This window comes from Eptatretus burgeri, chromosome 12 (assembly GCF_056783735.1).
Source record: "Eptatretus burgeri isolate ZD-2024b chromosome 12, Ebu_testis_v1, whole genome shotgun sequence".
In the NCBI taxonomy this organism is placed as follows: Eukaryota; Metazoa; Chordata; class Myxini; order Myxiniformes; family Myxinidae; genus Eptatretus; species Eptatretus burgeri.
Genome location: NC_140972.1, coordinates 35,836,687 through 35,857,524, shown reverse-complemented (window position 1 = coordinate 35,857,524; position 20,838 = coordinate 35,836,687). Strand labels below are relative to the sequence as shown.

At 42.7% G+C, this 20,838-nt stretch overlaps 1 protein-coding gene across 2 annotated transcripts in view; it reads right to left on the bottom strand.

The window, feature by feature from the left end:
* The window catches only part of DIS3L (DIS3 like exosome 3'-5' exoribonuclease), a 102,449-nt gene that overhangs the window by 68,631 nt on the left and 12,980 nt on the right, over nt 1–20,838 (bottom strand). For both annotated transcript variants that reach the window (XM_085850139.1, XM_085850140.1), the window contains exons 2-5: nt 12,772–12,922; nt 12,165–12,293; nt 9,890–10,025; nt 8,917–9,093 (exon numbers count right to left, since the gene is read on the bottom strand). In XM_085850139.1, coding sequence (XP_085706265.1) covers nt 8,917–9,093; nt 9,890–10,025; nt 12,165–12,293; nt 12,772–12,922 — 593 coding nt within the window. The remainder of the gene's footprint in view (nt 1–8,916; nt 9,094–9,889; nt 10,026–12,164; nt 12,294–12,771; nt 12,923–20,838) is intronic.

Below are 20,838 nucleotides of genomic sequence, written 5' to 3'. Positions count from 1 at the left end.
AGGCAAACATGAAGACCAAGGAGCTTTCCAAAGAAGTCAGACGTAAAATGGTGGAGAGGCACCGTTCAGGAGAGGGTTATAAGAAGATTTCAAACTCACTCATTATCCCTCTGAGAACGGTGAAATCCATCATTATGAAGTGGAAGACGTATCATACCACCTAGATCCAAACTCAGCAGCTGGGCAAGCAGGAAATTGGTTTAGGATGTCACTGTAAATCCAGCAATGACTTTGAAACATTTGCAAGGCTCTATTATCCAAGATGGGGGTCAGTGTTCAATTAAACAATATCCTGTTCCCTTCCCAAAGTTGGCCTCTATGGACAGGTATCAAGAAAGAAGCCATTACTGAAAAAGACACATCTATAAGCTCATATGGAGTTTATGAAAAAGCATCCTAACAATACTGCAGGCAGATGGAGAAACGTTTTGTGATCAGACGAGACAGAAATTGAACTTTTTGGTCTAAATTCAAAGCGTTACATCTGATGCAAGCCTAACACTGCACATCACCCAGTCAACACCATCCTTACTGACAAGCATGGTGGATACAGCATCATGTTATGGGACTGCCTTTCAGCAGCAGGGACTGACTGGCAAGCTTGTCAGGATAGAAGGGACAATGGACAGTGCAAAGTACAGGAGAATCCTTGATGAAAACCTGCTTGAGTCAGCCATGAATCTGAAACTGTGCAGGAGATTCACATTTCAGCAGGACAATGATCTGAAACACAAAGCTAAAGTCACACTTGAGTGGCTGAATAAGAAGAAAATAAATGTTCTTCATTAGCCCAATCAAAGTCCTGACTTGAACCCAATTGCACATTTATGGCAAGGGTTAAAGATTGCAGTTCATCGACGATCCCCATTAAACTTGGCAGAACTCGAACAATTTCATGTTCGAAGCCTTCGAAGTCCCTTTCGGACACAGCGTCAGGCCACAGCTTCTTCCATGCAGAGTTCAAGGTCCTCCTTGTAACATCCTGCCCAAGCATATCGATAAATCTGAGGCATATCACGATGTTATAATGCTCCTTCCAGAACTCTCGAAGGGTGAGGTTTGTGTTCTCCGTTACATCAAAGCAGCGGCGGAAAACGTGCTTCGTGAAGAGCTTCTTGAAATTAGCAATCACCTGCTGGTCCATGGGCTGGAGGAGAGGGGTGGTGTTCGGTGGAAGGTAGAGAACATTAATAAAAGAGAACTCTTCGAGGATGTCGTCTTCGAGGTTCGGTGGGTGAGCAGGAGCATTGTCAAGGACGAGAAGGGCTTGCAGGGGTAAGTTATTTTCAAGGAGGTACTTTTTAACAGAAGGACCAAAGACCAGGTTTACCCAATCAACGAAGAAGTCTCGTGACCCACGACTTCGGGTTTGCCCTCCACATAACCTGCAGTTTTTTTTTTTTAATTTTGTGAGACTTAAAGGCTCGGGGATTTTCTGAATGGTATACGAGCAGTGGCTTAATCTTGCAGTCACCACTGGCATTAGCGCACAATATGAGGGTTAACCTATCTTTCATGGGTTTGTGGCCTGGCATCTTCTTCTCCTCTGCTGTTATACAAGTCCTCTTTGGCATCTTCTTCCAAAATAACCCTGTCTCGTCACAGTTGAAGACTTGCTGGGGGACGTATCCTTCGGCCTCTATCAATTCAGTGAAAGTTTTCAGGTAATCTTCCGCTGCCTTCGTATCAGAGCTTGCTGCATCACCATGCCTCACGACGGAGTGAATGCCAGACCTCTTCTTAAAGTTGTCGAACCAGCCCTGACTGGCTTTAAACGACTTGTGATGCCACGTCCGTTGAAGTGCCTGGTGTCTGCTTCAACAAGTCACTGTAAATGACTCGTGCCTTCTCGCAAACGATAGCCTCCATCACGGTATCTCCTGCGAGCTCCTTCTCCCTCACCCACACCAAAAGCAGCTTCTCCATCTTTTCATGAACAGAGGTCCGCAGCTTCGAAATAATCGGAACACCCTTGGCTGGCGTTATAGCCTTCAACGAATCCTTCTGCTTGAGAATAGTACATATTGTTGAAGTACTACGCTCAAACTCCCTCACCAACTCGACAACACGCACTCCACGTTCATGTTTTGCAATGATTTCACGCTTCATTTCAAGCGACATCATTCGTTTCTTCTTAGCACTGTCCTTTGCAGTTACTTTTTTAGGACTCATGGTTGAGTTACAACAAAGAAATTTGGCAAAATAACTGCACCAATGAAAAAACAAGAGCTAAACACAACGCAGATTACTACGGTACGACCCTACTCAACGAGATAACCAAGAGAACTGAACGCGTGAGTGGCGGGAGATGCGTGAAAAGGCGGAGCTCGCTCCACTCGTAACTCGGATCTAGACTCGTACCACAAAGCAAAAAAAATCGTCCGAGCAATGGCTCGTAACTCGGAATACTCGTAAGTTAGTGCATTCGTATGTCAAGGTATTACTGTACTTTTACAACCAGTGAATTTTGATTTGTACATGTTTTTTGCAGGTATTCCTGACATGTGACCTCCTTCAACTAAAAACAGTGTTTAGTTTCATCTCTTCAGTTATTCATAAAAAAGTTCATTTGGAAAAATTGTCTCTTGATAAATCATAATTCATCTAAATGTAGCATTATTGGTCAGAGGGAATACTTTTTCAGGCCACTGTAGAAAAGGGGTGCTTGGTCACCCTCCCCACTCACTGGCAAGCCAATGAGAGAGGTCAGTTTATTCATGAACAACCGAACCTTGCGCAGTGCTTCCTGCTGCATGGTTGGGTTGTTGGTGACTAAACGAACGCCCCCTCGACAGGGCTAATGGTGTGTGACGAGTGGTCTGGAGAGGGTCACAATTGTAGATAAGGTGTGGAAAGCTGATACAAGTGGATAAATTCAAATACCTTGTTTCAAGATGAAAGAAAGGGGGAAGGGGCAGCAGAGACAAAATGGAAGGAGGTTAGTGGGAGGCATCTGTGATAGAAGGGTACAAAGAAAATTGAAGGTAAAAATCTACAAGATAGTAATTAGACCGGTTATCATGTATGGTGCAGAAACATGGTCTCTGATAAAAATGGAAGAGGAGTTGCTGGAGAGGACAGAGATGAGAATGCTTTGGTCGATTCTCAGAGTATCATTCAGAGAGCGGTTGGGGAATGAGGAGATACGCAAGAGGGCTGGAGTTGCAAGTATTACAGAAAGGATTAGAGAGATGAAGTTGTTGTGGTTTGAACAAGTGATGAGGAAAAAGGATGAAGAACCAATTAGGAAGGCATAGAATGAGCCAATTAGCGGTGAAGAAGACAGAGATTAAGGTGGAGGGATTGTCATGGAAAGGGATGGGATTGAGAGATAAAGATGGAGAGGACAGAGGGAAATGGAGAAGGCAGATCCAAGTGGCCAACCCCTAACTGTTGTGATTAAGTTGTGAAGAAGAAGAAGAGGAGGAGAAGTAAAAAAAAAAAATAAAGACAAAGAAGATCATGTGTATGGATGGGGGATGACCTGAGGTAGTGGTGAAAAGCTGTTTTGAAGTCTTAGAGGGAAGAATGGGACTGAACAGGCTGGGGAAGTTGGTTCCACTGGTGAGAGAAAAGAGGAACAAACGAGTGAAGGTGGGCAGTGACCCTGTATTTTTGGAGCTTAACAAGAAGATTGTTACCGGCAGACCATGTGCAACCAGCAAAAACCAAGGTGGGATAGGACAAGGAGTGAGGCACGTATCCAAATGTTGGTTATGTCTGGAAGAACCCTCCCCTCACACTGCATTACCTTGCCGTCCCCTCATGCTGCCTTCCCTTGCCCTCCTCTCCCCCTCCCATCACGTCATCTGCCCCTCCGCTCCCCTCACACTTCTTTCCCCTCCCTTCACCCTGCCTTTCCTCCCCCTCCCCACTCTCTCCCCCACATCTCCTCGCTCCCCCAACCCTTCTCCCTCACCCCTCCTTCGTCTCCCTCCCCTCCTTCCAACTGCACACCCCCCCCCCACCCCTTTAATATTCCCATCAGCGAAGCAACAGGTTATATTAGCTAATAGCATAATATATCAACAAATAAATTTTAATTGTGGGGGGATAAAATACGGGGGGGGGGGGGTTAATAAGATGTTATCTCCATACGTGTCCACCAATCCCATACCTAGGACTTGGCTCACCCATCCTGGAAGGACAGAGTATGAAGATACAGTGTATCACCCTGTACATTCAGTGCTGGACAATGATTTTTGTGGAATGTTCAAAAACAAGAATGGAGAAGAATTGCTAAAAATAAAACTCCACCAAAGATAACAAACCTTAAAAAAAATTTTTTAACACACACACACACACACACACACACACACACACACACACACACACACACACACACACACACACACACACACACACACACACACAGTGGCATCTACTGTACATGGATGATTTATAGCTCTTTGCACCAAATGACAAAAAATTTGGCAGAACTGAAATTAGTCAACTGGTACTGCAAAGACATTCAAATGGAATTTGGCCGAAATCGGTGTGCCAAGTGCACATTCATACAAGGTAGACTCACAAAAACGGACAGCATAAAAAACCCACTAACACAACAATCTAGTAGTCAGACAACGGAGCATCTTACAAATACCTGGGAGTAGAAGAGCACCACCAAATATATTACAAACGTGCAAAGCAATTACCAATGAATACCTGTGCAGAACAAGGATACTGAAAACATACCTCTCTCCAAGGAACAAAATGAAAGCCATAAACCAACTAGCATTACCAGTGTTCCAATACAGTTGCGGAATACTAAACTGGCCACAGGCAGAAATCAAAAGAATTAGATATCAGAACAAGGAAACTCCTCACTATCCACAAAATCAATGCATTCCGATAATGTACCTGCCAAACTGAGGAGGAGGTAGTGGCTGATGGGGCTCAACCAAGTGCAGAGAGTGACAGCTGTAGGATTGGCTGAGCAAGAGAAAAGTTCAACAGACTACTGAATCCAATTTGGCACCAAACATGAAGCCAGAAAGCTAGAAAAGGTATCCTTAACCCACCTATCAAATTTTTTTCCAAAGACAGATGCAAATGGAAGATGTCAGACGTAACACCGAAACAGCATCAAATACAGCCACAACTAATAGCAAAAACTACAAAAGAAAAACAGAGAAATATCAACATACACCAACAAATGGGAAAATGATAAAAGAGCAAGAAGATTTTTTTTTTGAAGAAAAAAAAAGACTTGGACAGATTGGGCACTGACAAAGAAGACTCATTGGAGTGGCGAAGAAGAAGTCAGCTCAACTACGATGGAGAACGAATAATAATTAATTCCCAAGACAGACGGCACTATACCAATGGCTTTAAGAATATGGCGGGACTGAATCAATATATGACAGGTGAAGGTTTTGCAAGGTAGAAACAGAAAGTACGAGCCACCTCCTCTCAGGAAGTAAAAAACACATGTCAGAACAGCTGTACAGGCAAAGGCACAAAAGAGTTTGTAGAGTAATCCACTGGCACATCTGTAAAAAATTCAATATCACAGACTCAGAAAACCCATGTAAACATGAACCAAAAGCGATCATTGAAAACGAGGACATAATGCTCATGTACGACTTGATGATCCCATCGAGCATGAACGTAGAAAAAGCATTATGACCGGATATACAGTAGCGGTAGAAAAAAAAATGGCATTGCTAATTGAGGTGTCAGTACCCAGCGATTTTGGCCTAAACAACGAAGAAATCAAGAAAATTACAAAATACCAAGACCTCTAAAATTAAGTCAAAATATCCTGGAAGCTGAAGAATAACAAAATTGGGCCAGTGATAAAGCCGCTGTCACACCTTGATGTTTTAGCCAGCGTATGGCAACGTATCAAAATGTATGTAAAACGCTGGCGTATGCTGAACTATTGATGGTTTTTTTTTCCAGTTTTTGACGTATTCATAACGAGTTGGACATATGCATAACGTATTAGTAACGTACACAGAACGTTTCAATCACATATAGATAACTTATACCAACTAATTCTTAGCGTGTTGTTGGCGTTCACAACCTATGCCCAACGATAGTCTAACGTATGCATAGCGCGTGGCAGCGTATCGCCGATGAACACGTGGCATAGCCTATTAAAAGGCTGCTGATCGACGATTCAAATCATAACCTCACTAGACATCGAAGTGTCAAGGCCCTGTCACACCTTGACGTTTTAGCCAGCGTATGCCGACGTATGAAAAAATTGCCGAATACGCTGGCATACATCGAATACGTTATGGGTAAGTTTTGTATACGTTAACAGCACGCTGAAGCACGCTGAAGCACGCTGACATGCGTCGTAGTACGCCGAGCACGTCGACAAATTTTAAGCATGCTAAAATTTTTTCGACGTATGCCAGTGTATGACGCACACATTCTGCATACGCTGGCCATAAGTTGTAGGCACGTTATGCGATCGTTGACACACGTCGACACACGTTACTTGTAAGTTACTCATAAGTCGAAACACGTTGAGGTAATGTTTAGCGTACCCGAAACTTATTTCTAACCTATGAGTAACGTGCTTTGAACCTCTGAGTAACGTATCTCCAATGCATATTGACGTATGTAGATGTATTTGACATCTTCCGGATGACCACAGAACTTACTGAACGTGTTTATAACTTACAGCTACCGTATAATCGCATATTGGCAGCGTTTAGGGGAATTGGTATATAAAAATGGGGTTCACACAGGAGGAACCCCTCAGTGTTCCAGACTCTATGGTTTTTTTTTTTTCTTCGGCATGACGGTGATGTTGACACTTCGATTTCTAGTGCGGTTATGATTTAAATCGTTGAGCGGCAGCCTATTAATTATATTATATTATAACAGCACTAGAAATCGAAGTGTCAACATCACCGTCATGACGAAGAAAAAAAAAACAACAAAAAAAACAAAAAAACATGGAGTCTGGAACACTGATGCTAAACATTACCTCGAGGTGTTTCGACTTATGAGTAACTTACAAGTAACGTGTGTCGACGTGTGTCAACGATCGCGTAACGTGCCTACAACTTATGGCCAGCGCATGCGGAACGTGTGAGTCATACGCTGGCATACGTCGAAAAATTTCAAGCATGTTAAAATTTGTCGACGAGCTCGGCGTACTACGACGTATGCCAGCGTGCTTCAGCGTGCTCTTAACGTATACAAAACTTACCCATAACGTATTCGACGTGTGCCAGTGTTTTAGACAAATTTTTCATACGTCGGCATACGCTGGCTAAATCGTCAAGGTGTGACAGCGGCTTAATGGGTGCAAAGGGAATCCCAACTATAATTCACGGACCGGTGTTTGTTTGTTTGTCACACTATTCCTCCTACAGTTCTGGGCCAATTACATTGAAGCTTGCTAAAGAGGATCAGCGTGACCCCAATTAATGAAGAGGGGTGTTGTTATCTTTGAGAGTGGTCTTGGGGGGTGGGGTGAGGGTGCGGGATGCAAATTCTCTCTGCGAATGTGTTTTGTGTAGCACTGCCTCCAGGTGGGGAAGGGTATTACAAGTCTCCACCATTTACAGTTCAGTATTCCTGTCCCCACGTTTTCCAGTGCAATGAGGTGTTTTGAATAATAAGCAGTCGGTATGTTTTTGCTTCATGTACACAACCCAGGTTATTTATTTTTGCTTTTATAGAGCGGTCAGTTGCCTATACACTGCCCAAATAAAGGAATGCGTCAGAAGAACATGTTGCATGCTTGGAACAAAATCGCCCATAGGCGGGTACTCTGTGAGTAACAATAAAGATCTGCCAGTAACAATGAAGAAGAACCTTTATGGTGATCTTAAGAACCAACCCTGGGAATATTACTGCAAATGAACTCCAGTTGGGAGCTGAAAAATTCTTGAAAATAGTCCCCAGGAACAAAACTTTGAGAACAAGAAAAAGTTCACAGCTTGGTCCATCAAAATGGCGGTGGATACTTCGAGCCCTGGGAGGACCCCATTTCACCTTCCGAAACCCGCAAATGGAGATAACAACCAACGAAAGCAAAAGAGACACACACATTTCTACAAATGGCTTTGCTTTACACTAACAGCATCAATGATGACCAGGGATTATCAATAATAGCACTATTTCTCGTCACTTTCATTGTACAGGGTTCGCCAAAAATCATGACTTGTTTGCATTGTAAATTGGACTGAAGGCAATGCAGTTTGTATTTATATCACAGGTTAATCTAAAGGGTTGAATTTATCATGGATAAATGGACATTTCAGCAGAGAGCACCGATTGTGGAGCTGTACTTTTTAAACGGTTGCAGTGTTGTGTGTGCACAGCGAGAATTCCAAAGTACACGTGGTGTAAGAATAGCACCAACAGACAAAGCCATAAGGAGATGGGTGACAGCATTCCAACATTATGGTTCAGTGGCAGATGCAAAAAGGTCAGATCGACTGATGTCAGTGACAAAAGCAACAAATATTGTGGCTGTCCAGGAAGACGTCGTGTGCTCCCCAAAGTGATTGTGTGAACGGCGATCCCATGAACTGCAGATTTCCAAGACTTCAGTGTCAGATTATTTTTAAAAAGGGCAATGGGTGTTATTTCTCTGGGGCTACCTGAAGGACAGGGTATACAGTGCAAAACCCTGGACCTTACAGGAACTAAAGGACAATATTCATGGAGAAATCCTGAACATTCAGTTGGAAACACTGACATCAGTGATGGAGTGTGTTGCACAGCAGGCACAATTTTGTGCGGATGCCCATGGCGGTCACTTTCTGGATGTGATTTTCACGAAATAAATTGTGAACAATCTCCAAAGTGTGTTCTTTCATATTCATCTTATATATTCAGTACAACATCATATTTCCTACGTTGTTGTTTGAAATACAATCACGAATTTTGGCGGACCCTGAACACAAGTCAAGACCAATCTCTTCATCTCTTTCATAAGGTCACCTTGATGTAAAGGCCTGCCCTGATCCCAGCCTCCAGTACGTCCACAGGTAAGTGTTCTGCAAACTCTCGCTTGCTCCCTCTACAGCTCTCAACTTCCTTAGCAGTTAGGGCTTGGTGCAGGGAGACCAGGAATTCAGAAGCTTCTGGCACATCAGGCCAGAAACTCTCCAGATATGCCTGCCAAGAACAAAATAAATAATATACGCCATGTGACACCATTCCATTCATTCAACCCACCTGGAGTAATTTCAACAGCACAACCGGGGTTCGAACTCAAGACCCTAAGATCTTAAGCCAGTCACCTCAACCGTTAAGCCAACACCAGGCTTAATGTTCTCATTGATGGTTCATTATTAAACCAGATTCGGTGGCATAATGGTTAAGAGCATCTGCTCTGAGTCTGGGAGGTTGGCAGTTTGAACCCCAGCCAAGTCATGCCAAAGACTTGAAAAATGGTATGTGCTGCTTCCTTGCTCCTTGCTTGAAGCTCAGCATTTAAAAAGGATAGAGCATTGACAAACAACCATTGTGCAGGCTTGATGAGGCTCATGGCCTCCTCCTGGGTTGATGTTCCTGGTTAGGGAACTCATATTATTATTGTTGCTGCAGTATCAATTCTCGATAGAATCTGAGATGAAAAATTTGGTTTTATTCATCACTTATTTGCATATAATGCCAAAAATCTATCAAAACCTTTCACGTTTTTACCTGCACACCCATATTTGTCGACTCATGTGAGCCCCGTTGCAAGTCTGATTATATTGCTTAACAAAATGCCTAACTCTTGAAAAATAACAATAATCTATTGAACAAGTGTTTTCTTATCCAATGCCATGCTATCTCTTGTTACCTCGAAGATTAAATAGACAAAAAAAAAGACATGTTAAAAAAGTAAACCTGAAAATAACTGCTAAAAGGGTTACACCAACCAATCATTGCAGACATTAGGCAGAAAAAAAAGAAAGCATCACACCTGAAAAGGGACAACATAAACTCCTTCAGTGGCAGATCCATACTTCTCAACTACTGCAGAGTCAACTGTAACCATGACAACTGGGATTATCTTGGAGAGGTGGTTGTAGTACCAAACCGCTGCATGGTACACTGATCTGAAACACCATAAAAGTAAGCTTGAATATATGTGGAGACAAAATATTTATTATTCTTAGTAGCCAACATTAAATATCCTACATTATACATAAACACAACTAGGTATAAATAATCTCTGGTCGTCCATATAAATTTCCATTGGATGACAGCATCAAGGGGGACTCGTTCCTTAAGCGCATGCTCAGATTACTGTGAGTGTACACTGGCTAACTAGAGCAAATCATGTGGGGGTTGAACTTCCCGGCTAACAAAACAGGCAGACTATGCTGGACCAATGGAGGAAAGGATGCTACGAGCTGGGTGCATTACAATAACAAGCAATTTATTACAATAAAGGGTGAGGAAGGGTATGTGGTACAGGCAAGTAATGGGTTTATTCCAGTGAAAATTCGTACAGCAGGGACATGCAAGGATTGGTGAGGTGTGGCAAAAGAAAATAGTAAAAGAAAACCCAGTGCAGAGCTAACCCAATCTATTTTTTAGACAATCTTATTTACACACTAGCAAAACAGGCGCCATCAGAAACATTCCGAGGAAGGGTAGACTCAGGGAGAAGATGAGAAAAGAACGAGGTGGTTGCGACGCCTTGTTCACCAACCGGGGTTGACAAACCCATGTGGCCAAATCACTGAGGAGTAAAGGGGAAGAATAATGAAGGTGTCTAAGGTGCGTGGTCTGAGGAGGTGTGAGTGAAGGTATGTTGACATGCAAGTGAGGTGCAAATGAGATGCAAAGAGGAAACTGCAAAAGAGGTGCATATCTGGGGGACACCATGAAGGGAACGGCCATTTGAGACTTTCCTGGGTGATCGTCGATTACTTTTTTTATGAATATGCATCCACAACAGACGAGACGGAAAAGAAGAGAAAGACCGTGTGAGAAAACAGCCTACTGAAGTGCAAGAAAGTCTGTGAATGTTAGTGTTCTATTAGCTTGGAACTAGTGACTGGATCTCTCTGGTGCCTGGATCCCTCGCTCGCCCAGTGCATAGCTCCGCAAACTACGCTTTGCCCATCCGCCCCGAGGTTTTTTTATTTTGAGCCAATTTTATAGGCCTCACTCCACAGCTCCGATTCACCCGCTCCGGTTTGCCACCAAACCAAAGAAGAGATCCCTTCTGCACTACTCGCGCACTACTTATACAATCACTTTGGCAAGGAAGGAGCCTAAATGTTGATCAAAACGGGTCGTTTGAGTTTTCCAGTGCCCCCATTTGTGTATGCACTATTACCCGAACACTAGCCCTGTCCACGTGATGTTGGCATAACCTTTCCGAGCACCACACCACTGAACATCCAATGGGGACCATAATTGAGCGGAGTGCTAGAGATAATTAGTGGCTTGGCAAGCGATTACCAATTGCCCTCGACACGACCATACATCCGGAAACGCCCGTGCAATGTCCGAATTGGACAAATCAACACTTTTTGGGTGAGTCGGAACTGCTGATACCTTCAAATCTGGAGCTTACATCCAGGCCAAAAAACATGGCGGCTTCAGACCCCAGTGAGGGTACCCAGGAAATGCCTGAAGACCCCAGACAGTGAGGTAGCTGAGAATCGCCTGATGAAGGATAGCATGAAATAAGGCTGTTAATTGTCTTCAAAAGGGGTGTTTTAATTAACCCAAACACCAAATTTTCACTCTTGCACTTCCTTGGAGTTTTCTTCATACAAATGCAAAGTTTCAGGCTGCTAAGTTACATAGTTTTGGAGTTATGGAGGAGACACACACACACACACACACACACACACACACACACACACACACACACACACACACACATTGCCTTTTAGTAGTATAGATATGTCTTGACATATTATTAAATAAAGCACATGTTACTGAATCAGTATTTAAATTCTACTGTAAGCCTTGAATAATGTAAAAAAGATAATAGCATTCCTCCTTCCAGGTCAATCAGACATCAAATGGTATATCAATTAATCAATGCGTCACAAAACTGGAATTATTTCGAGCCAAATTTGTCTGATGATTCTCCAGGATAGAAAGTATCCAAAACAAGCTCAAAAAGCTGGCTTGTGCACTTCCTCTTTGGAATTGTTGTTTTGCTGTCTCAAATGAGATCTCTCCCATATTTTCCATTCCTTTCCCAGATTGCAAACAATGCTGGGTCTCACCTAGCCTGCCAAGCAACGAGGTCCTCAGAGGGCTGTCGGTCCACATATGCACCAAGCTGGAACTCATTGGCAAACAAGACACAATCAGAGCGAGGACTGTTGAGCAACCGCCGTAGCCTCTGGTATAATCTGAAAGAAAGGTGAGTATGTTCTTGAAAAATCTCACTTTCATCATTTAGTTACCACGAATGGCTTAAACAATGGGGAAAACGCAAAAGAGCAGAGTTTTTTTTAAGATAAATGGCTGCCTTATGTTGGCCCACATGTTTACCAAGGGAAACAAAACCAAACTAGACAGAATTCTACATCAGGACGTTGACTGATATGCCTCTGCCCACATTAAATGTTCCCTTACTAAATTTGACATAAAACCTCAAGACCATTTGACCTCAATATCTAATCTATACATATGTATCATGGTACATGTACTTAGTTTAGTTCAAATCCCATAACCAATGGCATCACATTTATTGCGGTAACAAAAACCTATCACGGCCATACGGATGCACGGACGGACAGACAGACAACCCACCAAAAACATAATGCCTCCAGCGACACATAAAACGTAATATTTTATGAGTGCAGCAGGACTGCAGAGTCAACTCACCTGCGACTCTTGTGCTGGACGTGCTGGTAAGCCGTGTGTGTGAACAGCACGCCATGCAGCTGCGGAAGCTCGAGGACTTCAAGGTAATGTAGCGCTACCGAGCAGTCCGGAGTTAAAAAGTGGGTTAAGTCTGCACCCAAAACCTTTCCCACTGCAGTAGGTCCACATAAGGGAGGAAAAGATCAACAGTTTCAAATAAAAATAAAGTTATCATTACCAGAAAATATCTCGACATTTGTGACCATTATGATTGAAAGCTATGCGCCGATTATGTGCAGGGAGAAAGAAAATCAGTGACTCAGAAATGTATGAGGCCTTGAACTACTTAAGTAGATCCGACTGATTAGTGTAGGGTACCAGAAAGTGTTGACACCCATGATATGTCTAAATATCTATTATAAGGGCACAACTGTTGAACACCACCCATTATGGACCCATGTAGCCATGGTCACATGGCTTAACACACGTTCACATTAACCCTCGTCCTGGACAGTGTCATTTTTACCTTCAAGGCTTCATCAGCAGAAAAAAAATGAGCAATTTGAAACTGGTGAAAAAGATGCCTGACTTTAAACCAAAGCATCATGAATGCAAGAGTTCTGAAAACAAAATGTGTACTGGCAGATAGAAAGAAACTATGAGGAATGTTTAAAAAGTTTGCAAAATGCAATACTACTTAAGAGTAGAAAATACACTCAACATCTGATTTTTTTTTTTTTTAATGTACATTGTGTATAGGAATATACAATTGGTCAGAAAAAAAAATAGTGCTGTATATATACATATATACACCTTGTTATACTGTTTTCACTGTTTTAAAGCCGCTGCAATGAAACAAGATCACTGGTGATGAACGTTGTGCAATCTCGTTTTGTCGTAGACTGCCGCACACTAAGCGACTGTCGATGACACCGTTTTGGGAAAGCGAAACGGCGAAGAAGAAGAAATGCAGGGAGAAGATGAGAACATGAAATCTCTGAGCAATGGTGCTTTGGCACTCGTGCTGTTATGTCGTTGACGATGTGCCAGGAGAAAGAAGCGGCTGTGGGTCGGCTCAGAGCTCAGGTCGTTAATGAGCCAAAGAGAGGTCGTTAGAGAGGAGGCTGGTTCAAGGAGTGTTCAATAACTTGCTTGTGGAACTTGCTGTAGAAGATAAGGGAACTCGTATCGATATTTACTAGTAATTACCCGTTCGCTCTGGGAGCGTGACAACATCAAACTCAAATTTCTCGTTCATATTCTTCTTCAATCCTAAAAAGACATGCTTTAAAACAGGCATCGTTATGATGAAACGAAAACTAATTTTTGTTTGATTATCAGCTTTCAAATTGTACCATTTTTATTATTCGATGACTACAGGAACAAGGTATTCAGGAAACACTCTTTAATGAGGTAGTGGACCGAATGGCGAAATACGACATTCAATGGTGCCATCTCAGCCGCAGAGCGAGTCGCAATAATTTTGCAGTCTTTTTTGGACACAGGTAATGTAGTACTGCAATTGAAACAAGTATTGACTCTAAAAATGCATGCACACAAGCAAAACACAAAAAACAGGCCCAGACCAGGAATCAAACCTGGGTTTTCTGGCAAACCGGACCAGTGCACTGCCATCTGAGCTATCTGGGCGACCCACTGGCTGAGCAACGCAATTCTTCCACATATGCAGGTGCCACTCTCTTTCCCCCAAGATATATATAGACACTTCAAAGTTCACATAAAGTACAACTACGAAAATGATGCAGATATGATGCTATGGCTGGAAACAACTGAAAGCTGAAGTTTAGTTGGTCAATACGTTGCACCGTGTCGGAGATTGTTGGAGACTGCCGCACACGAAATGATGATGCATGGTTATCCCTCATAACTTGTCGTAAATGTTGAACAAATTCAACTAAGACTGTTGCAATGGTCGCCGAAGCGCCTCAAAAACTAGTTGATGACGATCACAACCGCCGCACATTATGAAAATGATGCCTGTCTTCCAAGCTGATGCTACATTGAAGTGCAGAACAAGTTGAAGAGAGCAGACAGAGGAGAAGCAAGAGAAGCAGAGTAGGACTTGAGAGCAAGCACCAGTGTGATCTGGGCCCTTCGCAGAGGCAGAGTCGAGGCTGATAATTTTCTCTCCATTCTCAGGTGAAAAACTTGGTATCCAGGAAGAGGTGGGTATTGCAGGAGGTAATATAGAGAAAGAAAGATGGGATATACGGACTTTGGAAGTGAACACCCAATTTTGAATTGAACACCGATTTCAGACATTCTGTTTTGTCACATTGAGTCAGCAGGAAAAGCCTCTTGTGGTGAGAGAGGTAGATGGAGCAGGAGTATGTACACTGAATATTTATAAGATGCCACCAGGTCTTTGAGGAGGGAGGCAGGTTGGAGAACTCAACCTGAAGACTGGCATGGCGTTGTTCTCCGCCTTGCCTGAGGACACAATTGTTGCCAGTCTTGCCAAATGAACGAAGGTTGCTCTCGGTCAGGTTCGCCTTCCATGTTGAGAAAGCACATTTCCTGACAGCAACTGCCCAACACAAAAATTCCATCTACTTAGGACAAGATAATTGTTAGAAAGCTACAGATTGGAGGTTGTAAGCATGTGCATGAAAGAGACAGCTGGCTTTTGTGAAAGCACTTCATGGTGGAATCAATATCAAATACAGATAAGATTGAAGACCAGTCGTTTAGAAAGAGGACAGACTATTCTGTTTCAGTTTACCTTCAGGAGCAAACTGAGACTGCGATGCTCAAACTACGGGAGAGATTTTGAATTTCACAAAAACATGGTCAGAGTGGGGTAGATTAGGGTACATTAAGTGGGGTAGATTAGGAATGGGAGAGGTGGAAGAGACTTACATTTCCAAGTTCACAAGAAAGGACACACCAAACCGAGACTGTGCATGAACCATAATTTCATCTATTCCAATTCCATGCCACAGCTGAATACTTTGGTAACTGGTATCAGATATAAATGGTAGTTGGGCTTACTATAATTTCATCAGTCTGCTATATGCCTCAAATGAGCGTATTTGGGGGGGGGGGGTTCTGGAGGTCTTGCCTTTTGGAGGGGGGAGGTGACAATATCACGACCAAGTCCCCAAAAGGTAATATATTTTTTAAATATACGTGCATGAGCTAGAGGAGAATGGAAGAGAAAAAATGGCAAGGGTGGAATACCAACAGCAGAATAGAAGTGAGAGTAAGATCAAGGGGAAAGGACACATGAGGTGTACAAGCTGAACTAGACTGGCACGTACCTCTGCTCGGCTGAACAGTTTACGTTTTGAATTCCACCGCAAGGCTGGATCTGCATCCGAACCTGAATCAAAATTGAATTGGCTTGTTATTGTCACCTAACCAACTCGTCCATCGAGTTTCGTCATAACTCATCCATAACTTTTTGAAATATCATGCTATATCCCCTTTGGCATCATCTCTCAATGATAAAGAATCACTTGCAAAAATTAAAAAATTTCATGTATCTGGATCCAGATTCAGATCCTCACTAAAATCAAATCGATTGTTCCTTGTCAAACACCGGACCTGTCCACCAAGTTTTGGCTTGAATTTGTCGATAACATTTTAAGATATCGTGCCACATATCGTTTTTTGGTCCTATCTCTCCATTTTTGGTCCCATCTCTCAATGGTGAAGAATCACTCAAGAAATTATCTGAGCTGGATATGGATCTTCATTAAAATCTAACCAATTTGAGCTAATCAAAAACCCAACCTGTCCAAATTTTGTCTTGAATTTGTCGATAACATTTTGAGATATCGTGCCACATATCGTTTTGGGTCCTATCTCTCCATTTTTGGTCCCATCTCTCAATGGTGAAGAATCACTCAAGAAATTATCTGAGCTGGATATGGATCTTCATTAAAATCTAACCAATTTGAGCTAATCAAAAACCCAACCTGTCCAAATTTTGTCTTGAATTTGTCGATAACATTTTGAGATATCGTGCCACATATCGTTTTGGGTCCTATCTCTCCATTTTTGGTCCCATCTCTCAATGGTGAAGAATCACTCAAGAAATTATCTGAGCCGGATATGGATCTTCACTAAAATCTAACCAATTCGAGCTTATCAAAAACCCAACCTGTCCACCAAATTTCGTCCGAATCCATCCATAACTTTCTGAGATATCCTGCTCACAGACAAACAGACAGACAGGGGTGAAAACATAACCTCCAGCCATTTTTGGTGGCGGAGGTAACAAACCAACCGACAACTAACAAACAGAAACAGGTGTGGAAGAGTGGGGGGGGGGGGGGAAATCACAATACACTGGAAAAAGGGAGTGCTTGGGAATGGGGTTATTTGGGGTTGAGGAAATCATGAGTATGGATGGAGGATGAGCAGTTGTCTTGATGCTCTGAAGGGAAGAATGGGACTGAACAGACTGAGGAAATGGTTCTGCAGACGAGAGAAAGGCGGAACAAATAAATGAGTGAAGGTGAGCAGTGAGCCTGGTTTTGGGGAGTTTCACAAGAAAATAATTAACAGAAGACCATGGGCGCCCTGCGGAAACTTGAGAGGGACAGAACAAAAACAGGGTAGAGGGTGCAAAAGCAAAAAGGAGGTGGTACAATACAGAGAGGTCACTGTCCATAATTTCCCGGTACCTATCTAATTCCAATTTAAACTTATCGACTGTTTCTGCTGACACTACCTTTCCACGGAGACCATTCCATGCATTAACTACTCTTTGAGTGAAAAAGAAAATCCTCACTGCCTTACTACCATCTTAACTCTCCTCTTCTTTACTCTCAGGCTATGGTCACTGGTCCTATCACTGTCTAGTCTGCTCAATCATTCTTCTGCACTTATCATGTCTAAACCCTTCCTTAACTGAAACATCTGTCATATCTCCTCGTAACCACCTCCTTTCTCGTGTATAAAGCCCTGTCTCATGCAGCCGCTCCTCATGGATGAGTCTAGCGAGGCCCGAAATCAATCTAGTAGCCCTACGCTGAACCCTCTCTTTGGCATCTATGTCCTTCCAAAGTTGTGGTGACCAGAACTACACACAATATTCTAACTACAGATGTGGCCCCCACTAAATTCCTATACAATGTTAACACCACCTGTTTTGATTTATAAATGATCCCTCTCCGAATACAACATAAAACCCGATTTGCTTTACCTATAGCTGCCTGCTTACCTCCTGGATCTCTTACTCTTATAATTAACACCAGGTGGGTTGACTCAGCCTGTCTTCCCACATCCTTCTCCTGTGTGACACGCTCCAAAATTACCCCTCGTATCCTGTAATCTCTATTTTCATTGTTCTTTCCCATCACCAACACCTTACACTTGCTCAGGTTAAATTACATGTGCCAGTCTTTTGCCCAATCCATACAAGCATCAATACTCCCTTGTATCTGGTCACCACCCCCTATGCTATCCACTTTACCTCCAAGCTTTGTGTCATCTGCAAATTTGGAAAGCTTACTCTTTACCCCATTATCCAAATCGTTGATGAAAATAATGAATAATAATGGTCACAGTACTGATTCCTGAGGTACCCCACTACTTACATCCTCCCAGCAAGACATCATCCTCCCACTCACAGCCACTCTTTGCTTCCCATCACTCAGCCAGTTTGCAATCCAATTAGCTTTCCTGATCAGCCACTCCACAAGCCCTCATTTTGGCTAACAACCTCCGATGTGGTACCTTATCAAATGCCTTCTTACAGTCAAGATGTGCGACAGGAACTACCTCGTTGGTAAACCCATGCTGACTACCTTTAATTAGTTTGTATTTATTTAAATGGTTCCTCATCTGGTCCCTAATTAATGACTCCAACACCTTCCTCACAAATGAAGTCAAACTAACAGGTCTATGGTTCCACAAATCTTCTCTGGATCCTTTCTTAAATAATGGTGTTACATTTGCTACTCTCCAATCCTCCGGTACCTGTCCTGACTCCAGTGAGCTAATGAAAATATCCGTTAACATCTCGCTTACCTGCTCAGCCACCTCCCTCAATACTCTCAGGTGCATATTATCTGGACCCGAAGCCTTATCAACTCTTACATTACCGAGCTGTTCCTTTACTTCCTCCACTCCAACCTGGATCTTCTGTAAAAGCCCTTCCCCACCTCCTTGATAGATACTCTAAGCTATTGGCAATTCTCCTGACTGTTCTTGTGTAAAAGTTGAAGAAAAATACCTGTTTAATAAGCCTGCCATCTCACTTTCCTCACAAACCACTCTCCCGGTGCTATTCTTCAATGGGCCCACACTGGTCCGAACCTGTTCTTTTCCCCTGATATAACTTAAAGAAAGCCTTCTTATTATGTTTAATATTCTTAGCCATGTCCTTCTCATACTCTCTTTTGGCTTGTCAAGTTATTTTCTTCACTTGTTTCTGTTTATTCCGATAGTGATAGAAGTGTAACTCCAGTCCTGTTAATTAAACCTAATAAATGCCTTTTTCTTCTCCTTAATAGTGTTCCTTATCTCACTACTCAACCACCCTGGTCTCTTTCTGCTTATAGTTTTCACCTCATTGCAATGTACTTACTCTGCATTCTACACATTTGGTCCTTGAAGGTTTCCCATTTCTCTGATGCTGATTGTCCTGTTGTTGGAGTCTCTCAATCTACATCACCCAATTCTCTCCTCATACCCTCAAGGTTTACCTTCCTGAAATCTAATAGCCTTACCCCTACTATCCTGAACTCCAACCATTAACAGAATCTTTACACACACAATGTTATGGTCACTTGCTCCTAAATGCTCCCCTACCTCCACCTCCTCCACCATATTGGGATCGTCACTTAAAAGGAGGTCTAACACTGCACTCCCCCTCGTGGGATTATCTACAAACTGGATTAAAAAGTAATCCTGGACTAAATCTAGGAAATCCTCATCTGCTCTGCCCTTTCCCTGTTCCTGGACCCAATTTATCCCTCGCAAGTTAAAATCCCCCATGATCAATACTCTTCCCTTACCAAATGCCCTTTTGAATGCTTCATGTACTCCTCCTTCCTCCTCTTCCTTTCCACACAGAGCCCTATAAAAGCATCCTACCAGTATGTTACTGTTTTTACAATCTCTACCCATCCAGAATCCTCTACATTTATTCCCTCCTTCATATCAACTCTTTCTCTTGATGCAATGCTGTCCTTTACCCAGATTGCTACTCCTCTTCCAATTCTCTCCTTCCTATCACACCGATGCATCTTGTAGCATTCTAATCCTGTTCTCCAGTTACTCTACTCCTTAAACCATGTCTCACTCACTGCAACTATATCATACTCCTCGCTATCTACTTTGGCTTCAAGCACTTTCATCTTATTATTTAAACTCCTGGCATTGTTATAGAAATATTTAACTTTTCCCTTCCTGAAATTCTATTTTCCTGCCTGACCTTACTCATCCCAATGACCTCATCAGTTCCTTCCTTAAGCCGCTGTCACACCTTGACGTTTTAGCCAGCGTATGGCAAGGTATCAAAATGTATGTAAAACGCTGGCGTACGCTGAACTATTGATGTTTTTTTTTTCCAGTTTTGGACGTATTCATAACGAGTTGGATGTATGCATAACGTATTAGTAACGTACACAGAACGTTTCAATCACATATAGATAACTTATACCAACGAATGCCGAGCGTGTTGTCGGCGTTCACAACCTATGCCCAACGATAGTCTAACTTATGCATAGCGTAGCAGCGTATCGCCGACGATCACGTGGCGCAGCCTATTAAAAGGCTGCGGCTCGATGATTCAAATCATAACCGCACGAGACATCGAAGTGTCAAGCCGCTGTCACACCTTGACGATTTAACCAGCGTATGCTGACGTATGAAAAATTTGTCTAAAACGCGAGCACACGTCGAATATGTTATTGGTAAGTTTTGTATACGTTAAAAGCAGGCTGGCATACGTCGAATACATATGGGTAAGTTTTGTACACGTTAAGAGCAGGCTGGCATACGTCGTATTACGCTGGCATACATCGTAGTACGCCGAGTACGTCGACAAATTTTCAGCATCTTGAAAATTTCTCGATGTACTCGGCGTATGACACACATTCCGCATACGCTGGG